This window comes from Elephantulus edwardii, unplaced genomic scaffold (genome assembly GCF_000299155.1).
Source record: "Elephantulus edwardii isolate Elephantulus edwardi_28Jun2011 unplaced genomic scaffold, EleEdw1.0 scaffold00002, whole genome shotgun sequence".
NCBI classification, from domain to species: Eukaryota; Metazoa; Chordata; class Mammalia; order Macroscelidea; family Macroscelididae; genus Elephantulus; species Elephantulus edwardii.
The window spans coordinates 6,387,764-6,399,527 of record NW_006399752.1 but is presented as its reverse complement, the minus strand read 5'-3'; the positions used below and the strand labels follow the sequence as shown (position 1 = coordinate 6,399,527).

General features: G+C 34.7%; 1 protein-coding gene across 1 annotated transcript in view; it reads right to left on the bottom strand.

Annotated features, from left to right (window-relative positions):
- Window positions 1-11,764, bottom strand: part of TRDN (triadin) — a gene marked incomplete at its 5' end in the record, with an annotated part of 210,111 nt that overhangs the window by 76,107 nt on the left and 122,240 nt on the right. The window contains 2 exon segments of the mRNA XM_006903572.1: window positions 5,596-5,655; window positions 9,581-9,664. Coding sequence (XP_006903634.1) covers window positions 5,596-5,655; window positions 9,581-9,664 — 144 coding nt within the window.

Here is an 11,764-nt window from a genome sequence, read left to right as displayed (position 1 = left end):
AACGCAGATTGTTGCTAGATCATCCACCAGTCTTGACCCCACATTTCTTCTCATAGAGCCCAGCCTCCCGGATAATCTGTTCTGCATACAGGTTGAAAAGGTATGGAGATAGTTGAGCTTACACACGATGAACTGATGATTATATCTCTCTTGTGCTTACTGATAACTCTGAGCTTCTCTATCATGTCTCATGAGAGATAGAGCCAATTTGAGTCCCATGTGCTCTACCCAGAGATGTCCAAAGGCAAAGACATGATTTATTTGGTTGAAAAGAGAGTATTTTTAATGCATAAATCACTGGTCTTGCAAAATTCTACCATATGATATGTGGCATTATTTCTATCATTTAATAAATACTTCTCAATTACCAGTTTTTCTTTGTTTTAAACTTTTACATTCCAATCACTGGTAATTGTTAATGCTCCTTATTCACATATCTGATACAGTTCAGATTGCAGAAACTGACAAAAGTCTTCCATTTCTAATTTCTTATATTAGTTGTTGGTGCATAAATAAATAGTTGTATCAGTTGGTCTGGCTTATGCATGCGTGACAGTTTCCTAATCTAGGGAGCCCTGGAAGTACGGTCCATAGTGAATTGTGCTGCTAACCCAGGAGTGATGCATATTTGACGGTTCTAATTCACCAGCAGCTCTTGGGAGGAAAGATGTGTAGTCTCCTCAAATTATAATTAACAGCCTCAGAAACCCAATTTTAGAGGGTTGCTATGAGCCAAAACAGATTCAACAGCAGTGGATTATTAACCTATCACTAGCCAGGTTCTACATCAGGATAGATCTTGACACATTCTCTGCGATTTGTCATTCCCAGAGAGAGAAATTATCTAACTGTTCAATCCAAAATTGTCAACACCAGTCCCTTTCAGCTCACTCCTAGATTATAGATAGATTATAGATTATATAGATTATTATAGATTATATTATAGATATATTAAAGTTGTTATTGTGTACCGTTGAGTCAGACCTGACCCATAGCTGACCCTACAGTGGGGTTTTTAGAGGCAAGTAATTGCACAGGAGTAAACTGTCCATCCTCCTGTGGAGCAGCTGGTGGATTTGAATCTCATGCCTTTAGGATTGCAGCACCATTTCTTACCACTAGACCACCAGAGCTCCCTAATTATTAATGATATTTACAGCTCTTTATTCTAATTTTAGTTGTGTTACACTGACATACAAAGGTCCTGTTAGCTTTTCTTCATCCACATCATTAAGGCTGAAGAAAGCAACTCATCTCCAATTATATTTTGAGTGTGTTCTTCTCAGGCGCCAGGGGGTTCATCTTTTGATTTTATTGTTATGTGTCATTGAATCAGAACTGATTCATAGCTGACCCTCCAGTGGGTTTTCAGAGGCAATAAATGACCTGGGTGGAAATTGCCCTCCTTTTCCCCTGTGGAGCAGAAGAAGAATTCAAACCACACACCTCTGGGTTGGCAGCACAAGTCTCCACTCACTAAGCCACCAAAGTTCATCTCCTGATACTCTTATTTTGCTGCTGGACATAAAGTTCTCACTAGTGATTTTTTTAGGAGTCGATCACATGATACTTCTTTCTGGATAGAATATGCTTCAAACAAAGCAAAAAATAAACTGTGAAGCATCAGAATTTCTTTGGGAATCAAAAGTTTTTTGAGGAATAATTTAGTTTATCTCTGGAAAGAGACAACCCTCAAAGGTGATGCTTTTCCTGTGCATTTAGCATAATGTCACACACTTTAACTTATGCCTTTTAAATCTTACTGTGTTTCTTGAAAATTATTCATTGTAGGAAGAGAGTATTTTAAGCATTTACAACATTGTGTGGAATATTCCTTTAGCATTACAATTTGGGAATTCTAGTGGTTTAGTGGTAAGGGGTTGCACTTTGGGAATTCTGGTGATTGAGTGGTAAGGAGCTGCACTGCCAAACCAAGGCACTCAGTTCAAATCCACAAGCTGCTCCATAACAGAAAGATGAGCAACCTCCTCCCCTGAGATTTACTGTCACTGAGAACCCACTCAAGGGTCAGTTATGTGTTAGTAATCAATCAACAGTACATACCAACAACAACCTTACAATTTATATATATGAAAATATAAACCATGCCCATATTGTGACCTCAGAAGCTAAGAGATAATAGTATGCTGACTTAATCTACTAAATTTGGGCTCACTTTTTACACAGCAATAAACATTTACTATTCAGTAAATAAGTCTTGAAGAAATAAATGACGCTTGAGAACTTTGTCTTTTAATAGAACAACTAATTTCTATTCAGTTCAGCTCAGCTATTGTATCACCTTCATCTAATTACATGCTAGTTCTATGGCCTGACCACCAAATAGTTTTCCATCTATGTGAATAGAGCTTCTTCATCTGTTAAGCTAGATAATTAAGCTGCATGGTCTAAAAATTCTCTGCGAACTTTAAGAGGCCACCTTATTGAAAGGCCACCTGGGAGCTGGGCAACATTCCACGCTGACCACACCTTCTGGGAGACATTCCAATCTGCCTGGGTTAAGACAGCTATGGCCAATCAGAAAAAAAAGCATGATCACAACCACATCCTTCCTTAACTTAACTTCCTTAAATGACGAAATTCACCTAAAGGGACTGGGTGACTCCATATTTGGGAACTAACAGAGGGCACCCAATCAGTGTCCTCCACAGAAAATAGACCACTGAGTAGTACCATACCCCTCAACTCATACCCATAAAATTTTGCCTGTAATTTCCTCATTTGCGTCTTCGCTGCCTCACCTGCCTTCTCTGGCCTTAGCATACCCGCCGCGAGAGCTGCTAATAAACTCTTTTGTTTCACTTCACCCATTTTTTTTACCTTACATATATCTCTATCTTTTTATCTTTATATATTTAAACATAATTTATTCTCATTCACATATACAAAAGAGCCATATAGAAATAAAATTTATCTACAAATTTATAGACTAAATTTATGCTATTAGTAATATAGTTTCAATTTACAATTTACTTATATTAACTTAATTCATTAAAATTACATTTAACTGGTGAACATACTTAGTAAATAAAAATAATTTTGTTTTACCACAAACATCTAATTATTTTACATAGGGTAGATAAATATAGAGTTTGGAAAAATAAATTCCAATTTATACCTACTTTCAGAAAACACTGGATTGAAATTTCTTAGCACATAAAACCTGAATTTTATAACATGGACATGAAATTGAAATGCTACAGATAAGATTGAAGTGTAACAATGGAATTCTATGCAGCATTAGAAAACCAAAAACTCATAAAATATTATGCAAAAGGGATAACCCTGGAGGACATTATGCTGAATGAAATATCTCAGTAACAAAAGGACAAATATTGCATAGGGCCACTGTTGTAAAATGGGACTGACATCAGGGTTGAGAGAAGACAGAAAAGGAGGGGAGGAATGATGTATATTGCATTGAAATAGATGAGGGAGAGATCTGTTTAAAAGGGATAAATCATTAAAGAAGTCCAGAGTGAAGGCTGCATAGTGGAATGAACTTGGGGGAAGGGATTGCATAACAATGAAAGAGTTTTCCTTTTTCTTTTCAAGGAGAAGAGTGATTGGGGGAGGGGGTGGGCATGGAGAAAAATGCAACAATGAATGAGTGGAAATCCTAAGTCTCTGTAAACTTTCATTACAATTAATAAATAAATTTTAAAAAAAGATTGACGTGTAAGCAAAAATTCCTGGTTTTTTAAACATTAAATAATTCATATATTCAGAAGGTAAAGCCCTGGCCTATTAATGCTAAAAACAATAACCAATTATAATGATGATTTTAATAATTATCACTATTATTTTGATGTATGCACAAAGATATTTAGGTCCTTAATGGCTTAAGCTATTGGTTAAGATATATGTACAGCCTTTTTTTTTTAATTTTCCTGAAAAAGAAAATCTCTTATTTAAATTTTTGTAACTCCAATTCAAGTGTAATGCACATTTAAAACTATAAACCAGGTAACTGTTATATTGTTATTTAGATACTATGAATTAGAACTGAGGCATAGCTGACACTCCAGGGACTTTTCAGAGGCTGTATAAATTGTATTGGAGGAAATTGCTCATCTCTCAAACCATGGATTCAAACCATGTGTCAGGAAAGGAACTCCTTGCCACTAAGCCACTATAGCTTCCTAAGCAAGAAGAGTTTTCTATTCTTATTTTAACAAATATTCTTATTTTTAAATGGTGATTAATTTTATAAAACACAATGCATCGGTGAAGCTTGATATCAATGAGGAATAGCGTAAAATACAATCTATAAGAACTCTGTAAGCAAACCAATAAACATTTTATGAAAGAGGAAAAGAAATGGTAATAATTAAACCTGTTAGAGATCTAAGACTTAATAGACTAATCTGTTTTGTCATAGTAAAGCTTAAAGCCCAACTATCATTAACCTAAATGGTTTTTATATATTTCTGTTTTTCTTTTTTATTAATGATTTTTAATTAACATATATATTTTTACAGCATATTTTTTCCATTTAATTTTCCCCCATTCAATCATTGTTGCATATTTTCCTCCCTGTCCACCCCTCCCCCAGTTCATTTTTCTCTTTGAAAAGAACAAAAAAATTTTTTCTTCCATTGTGATACAATTCCTTCCCAAGTCCACAGTCCACTTTACTATGCATTTCTTTTTCTGTAATTTTATCATGAAAATAATACCTAACCTTATATCCGTTTTAAACAGTTCTCCCCCTCATCTGTTTCAATGCAATATACCATCTTAAAGCAACACCCAGTCATTATTTCCACTGGTGGCTGAGTTTCACTGCTTAAACCAAAAGCCACACCTCTCTGGTATTTAAAGTCCACTAGCAGTTCTGCTGGAGAAAAAGAAGTCATTTCCTCCTGGGTGATTTACGCTTCAGAAACTCCATGGAGGGCCAACTCAATGGCAATGAGTTTTTCCATGGAGAAAAAAAATTAAAAAATAAATGTGTTAAGCAATTTTAAAATGGGATCTCTGCTTGGAGTCTCAGAAGGTCAAACTTATGTATCAGGTGGGTTGAGTTCTTGACCTAGAAACTGATCATTTTCCAAGGTTACTCAACATGTTGGCGAATTCACTTCCTTTTCATTTCTCATGTGGTGCCTTCAACTGTCATGTCAGCAAAAAGGTGCAAGTTCTTCTCACATTTAATGCTCTCTGATTTCCTCTTACACTGCATCACTTGTCTGTTTTTAAGGCTTATGTGATTATATTGAGCTCACTTGAATAATCCAGGATAATCACCCTATTTTAGACCAACTGATGATTAACTTTAAATACCTCTGCGAAATATAATCAATTGGTGACATCAAAGTGTGAAGGACATGAAGGACAACCTTCCATTTACAAAATAGAATGAGGTTCTTCATTCTCTCATTTTGTAACACTGCATTATTTCAAATAGTTAACTTTTCTGTTCTTTTAGATAGTAAATTTTAAGTATAAATAAACTTAGTTTTTAGGTAAATAAAATGCTAAATGCTCTCATTCATATGTCTACTTGTTCCCTTAAATGTAGTATTTTAAAGTAAAAATAATGTAATGATGGAAATATAAAGAAAAAATTACCTTTTGCCACTGTTTTTGTTTCTGGTCTTTCTTTTTTCTCAATTTTATCCTTGTGAGTTGCTTAAACAAAAAAATGTAGATTAGAACATTATTTTAAAAGAATTCAAGACCAAATTTCTCTTCAGATAACTTTTGTAGCTATCAATCTTAGAGATTATTTTTAAGAGGCATAACATTAACAAGAATAATTTAGAAATAAAATTCCTAAATGTTAAGTTATTGTAGCAGTGATGATAGAGGATGTGGTGAGAATGGAATTCTTATACATTGTTAGTGGGATTGTAAAATGGTGCAACCACTCTGGAAGGCAGTTTGGCACTTCCTCAGAAAGCTAAACATAGAAATTCCACATGACTCCACTACTCCAGTACTTGGAATATACCGTAAGAAAATGAAAACTGAGGCACAAACAGAGATGTGTACACCAATGTTCATAGTAGCACTATTCACCATCACAAGAACATGAAAATAGCCCTAATGTCCACCCACAAATGAATGGATTGAGAAATTATGGTACAATCACACAATGGAATTCTACGCAGCACAGAGGAGCAATGATTTTGTAAATTACTACCTAATTTGGGAGGGACTGGAGAACATTATGCTGAGTGAACTAACTCAGTCCCTCAAGGACAAATATTGTATAAAACCATTATTGTAGAATGAGTATAAGGAGCAACAGGTGTGGGGGAGCAGGCAAGCAGAGGGTTGAGGATGTGCAGGGGGAGGGGGATTAATCATGGAGTTGTACAATTTGATGGGTGGAGAGGTGAGGGAAATTGGAAGAATCTGTTCTGGAAAACAATGTATTTGAATTTTGTAAATAAACTAGAATTTAAAAAGCCTACTTGGGGAGAGGGAAGGAAGAGAGAGTGGGTCAAATGTGCAAACTGAAAATCTAACTTTTCTGTACACTTTTGTTAAAATCACAATTAAAATAAAAATATTTAAAAAATAAAATAAATCTGAGTGAATTTTTTTAAGAAAAGAACTAATACAGAGAATTTTAAAATCTGAATTCATTCTCCTTCTTCAGATCAGTACTGAAACAGTTAGCGGTTTTAGGAAAGACAAACTGAGAGGAATTTTGTTATAATTTCTCCAAAAGATACAGCAGGCTGAAGCTTCTTTAGGCTTAGTAAAAAGGAAATAGTTAAATTAAATGAAGGTATTTAAGTAATTACAATATTTCTCAATGTAAGCACAACTGACATTTGGAGAAGAATAATTCTCTTTAGGGGCTGTCATGCACTGGAGACAGATGCATCTCCTCTCTGGGGTCTGTTTACCAAATCATTGTAAATTTCTGCCTTAAGTCACTTTGACAATCAAAAGTTTCAAACACACTCTAAGGAAGATGAGTATTATTAGAGTACTAAGTAACGAAAACAAATTACTAACTGAACTTTATCTGTTAATTGCAGTGTATTGGGCCTAATATTTGAAACATTATATGTTTGTCTCAGTATTTTAATAATAATTTTTTTTACTAACTTTGATTTTCTTTTTATATACTAGTAAAGTTATATGTCTTATTAGTTTAGGTAACTGAGATTTGAGAACTACAACTGAATGTACATCTTATTTTTTATATTTCGAATATATTAAACTTCAGGGTTTGGTAATTTTCCCAAATGACTATACATTTTCAACAGATTGTATGCTGGAGAATAATAATGGAAATTAAAGATATTTTAGAAAAACAAAATTAGATATTCACTTAAACAATTGTTTTAAGGAAAAATATAAATTGCTAAATTATAGTTCCAAATGTTTACATTTTTAGTCTGTATAATAATGATAATAATAGACATCATTTTTACTTATGTTACGAAAGAGGAAATGTGCTTAAAACATTTGCTAAAAAGTACTCCTTTAAAACATAATCTGTGAGTAACTGCCTGAATTTTTGAAGCGAATGGAAGCTTCATAGAAACCATAAAGCACAGGTCTGACCTTTTTAATCAAACTATTAGTACTATAATGGCTCTGTGATAGGCTTCAATTACAATTACAGCCAGAAAAGAAAAAAACAAACAACAACCACCACCATCAACCCACAAACTCCATGGATCAGTTCTACCATATCATACTCACAGAGTCACCACCAGTAAGAGTTGATTAGATGACAAAGGATTCTAGTAGTCTGGTGGCTTAATGGCAAGGAATTGTGTTGCCAACCAAAAAAGTAGTCATTTCAAATCCCCCAGCTGCTCTGTGGGAGAGAGATTGACAGCCTCCTCCCACGTAATTTACTGCCTCTGAAAACCTGCTGGAGGGTCAGCCCTGTGCCAGTGCTGACTCAATGGTACTTAACAACATTGAGAGAGAAGGGAGCTCTGGGCCTTAGTCCAGAGGGAGTTGTGCTGCTAATCCAAAGATGGAGCCTCCCCAGAAGTTCAAATCCACCTGCTCTGCAGAGAGAGAGGGCAAACAGCCTCCTGTGTAATATACAGCCTCTTCAAACTCACTGGAAGGTCAGCAATCGGTGAGTTCCAACTCAACGGCAATGTCTCATAGAGAAGTGTCGCCTTCAAGGATTCAGTCTGTTGCAGTTGTCCCCAAAGCTATTTCCCCACCTTTTTTAAAAAAATCACTTCCGATTATAGGTAATAACCTGAATATTGTTATTAGAAGTAACATGTTAGGGTATTTAGGACACAAGGTCACAGAATACAGTAGATATTTTTGTACAAAAAATTGCTGTTGATTTTGATTTGTGGTGACTACACAAAGTAGAACAGATCAGTAAGGTTTATTGGCTATAATCTTTACAAAAGCAGATCAAGAGATCTTTCTCAGAGTTTCAGGTGAGTTCAGATGTTGCTGCTGCCGCTATGTGTGGTTTAGTCAGAACCAACTTAAAACTAACACTTCAGTGACTTCTCAGAGTCTTTAAATGACACGAGGAGATTGCCCTTCTGTCAGAACTGCTGGTGGATTTGAACTGACTGCCTTTGGTTTATTAGTGTTAAGTCCTTACAACTAGGCTACCAGCGCTCCCTGTTTGTATTACTAGTAGAGTAAAACACATATTTTCAAAAGTTCCTGCAATTGATGTATAATAGACAAAAGCACACTTACTATGAAGTTTTCTATTTCTGCTTTTCAATCTGGGCAGATCACCTGCAGGATTTGTGATTGTCTATTGGGACAGTGCAGGAGAGGAAGGCCCTGATGAGATGTATTAATACAATAGCTAGGGCAATAGGGGTTGGTGTGTTGGAGTCAGTGAGACCGGCTCAGGATTCAAAGTTCAGAGCTGTTTCTCTACAAGTTGCACATAACAACAACAACAATAACAAATGAATCCTCAGAGATCAATACTAACAGAAGAAAATCTTAGCATCTCTAGCTTCAAGGGTAGGACTGTGTTCCTTCAAATTCTTCTAAACTATCAATGGATAAAATCATGTTAGGGAATGGAATTTTCTTTGTGAAGTTAAAGAGGTCTAACAGTGCAGAGTGTGTAAGGAGCAACAGAAACACAAAGAAGCAGATCTAAATTCAGGGAGGATATACACCATGTGAAAATCACCTAGGAACCTAAGAATCTGAGGGCTATAGAAACTGAGATGAGGATTTTCCCCAAGAGTCAACTGAGTGACTTTCTCTTTATGCAAAACAAACACACAGAATAAAAACTTATTGCCATCATAGTGACCCTGAAAAGCTAACTAGACTTCTCTCTTTTAGTGACTCTGTGGTTGTAAATAGTCAAGTTAGTAAGCTGTTTCATATTTCACAGTTAGAGCAACAGGGGAGTTTGAACTATTAAGTTTTTTGGGTAGTAGCTAAATGCTTTCAGCACTGAACCAGAGTGTCTCCCTTAGTCACTTCCTTAATTTCAGATTTCTGATCCCTAACCTGTAAGAAAATGCATTTCTGTTATGCAGAGTTATTTACAAGTTGTATTTTTGTTATAGTAGTTCTAAAAACTAACATAAAATTATCTAAATGCAAAATAAAAAATATTATTCCATACCTTTCTTTTCAGGTTTTTCTTTGTCTTTTTCTTTTACCTTTTCTTTTCCTTTGATCTTTTCTTTCTCTTTTTCTCTGGGTGTAACTGTGAAAAAAAAAGGATAACATTTTACATTTAAATAAAAAGAATACATTTTAAGAAATTGTATAGTAAATTTTCTTAATGTTAAAAATGTATCCTCTTTATAAAATCTACCTTTAATTGCCAGGATGCTTTATATAAAGGATTTGCATTTTAAAGTAATAACAAATATTTTTTCTTTCTATTCAATCATAGACTAAAACATAAATCAAGTCTGATTACAAATATAAGACTATGTCACACTTTTTTTGTAATCTTTGTGGGGAACCCCAGAAGTAAATAGATAGATACAAATACATATCATATGACAAAAAAAAAATCTATCTGTAAAATTTCATGAACACCACAAATATATAGAAAAATGATTTCCACATTTGTTTGCAGCAGTTTGATGAATATCAGACTACAGCTTTCATCATGGATTATATAACATATAACTTAACATCAAGAAAGCAAAAATCTCATAACTGGCCTTGAAAGCAACAACATGATGAATGGAGAAAAATTGATGTTCTCATTGATTTCATTTTATTTATATCCACAACCAACATTTATGAAAGCAGTCATCAAGAAAATAAATGTGGGATTACATTGAGTAAATCCATTGCAATGGCCTTCAGAAAAACCTTCAAAAGCAAAAATATCCCTTTGAGGATAAGGTGTGCCTGGCTCAAATTGTGTTATTTTTTAATCAGTGGGAGATTTCTAATTATTCAGTAAGTGCTTTCAACTTCACCATGTTAGTATTTCTCCTATAAATCCCTTTTCTTGATGTTGTGCTCCCTATCATTCATTTACTTACACAAATATATAGAAAGAGTATCTAAAAATATGATCTGACAGAGTGTAGGAATTTTGAACAATATCACAAATACCACATGCAAGCAAGATTCTGCTAAAGACTATCCAAAAAATTATTGGAACCGTGCATCGAAAGAGAATTGCCAGATATTCAAATGGGATTTAGAAGAGGCTGTGGAGACAGTATAGCCAATGTTAGAGGGATCTTAGCTGAAAGCAGAGAGTACCAGAAGAATGTCTATCTGCGTTTCATGAGCTATGCAAGTAAAATACTATAAGTGATAGGATACTATCCATCTGTATACAAGGAAGATAAGTTAATGTAACTATTTTTCTAAAATATGCACCAATAACTGAAATCAAAGAGGAGGAAATTAAAAATTTCTACCAACTTTTGTATTCTGAAATTGGTGAAGTTAGAAACAAAGGGCAGCAGGTGGTCAGAAATTATAAACATAGTGATAGAAAGGAGACTGGAGACCAAATAACTGAATTTTGTATAATTAATGATTTATTCATTACAAATATCTTTAAAAAAAAAAACAACCCAAGGGTGCAACAATGAATGAATGGAATTCCAAAATCTCTGTAGATGTTCATTTAAATGAAAAATAAATAAATTAAAATATAAAAAAAAAACCCATAGACCTCACATGATGGACAGAAATTAGACTACATATGTGGAAAGAATCATTGGAGGAGCTCAATGTCAGCCGTGAAAACAAGGCTGGGTGCTGACTAGGGAGAGGGGGAGAAGGATAGAGATGGTTCAAAGCAGGGAAATGACTGATCTCCACCTCAGATCATCACTGTATTTCATGTTGTTGTATGAGACATTTCTCAATAATATTTGGCAGATCCCTGAACCTTCAGCCTTAGATTTTTTTCTACCTCAGGTTAATCTGTGAATAATATTATTCACTTGTTCACAATTAGTGATGCCTTATTACTGTGTAGCAAAGTGGTTGCCACACATAGGCACTTTCTAAAATATTCTATTGCTCTAGAAGCCCACATTTTCTTGCAAACTCAATCTTATCTACTAAGTGTTTTCCCTTACACACTGCATTCCAGGAAGAGCGAAATGTCTGTAAGTTTTCAAACACACTGTGTCCTGCCTCATGGCTCTGTGTTTTCACAGAGCCTTCCACCTAAAAATCTTGCACTCACATTTTCTCCATTCCTTTCATTCTCTCAATCATAATTAAAATTTATCCTCCATTATAAAGAGATCCTTCATATCCACACATCTATATACCAACTATTGTTGTTATGTGCCGTCGAGTCGTTTCCGACTCATAG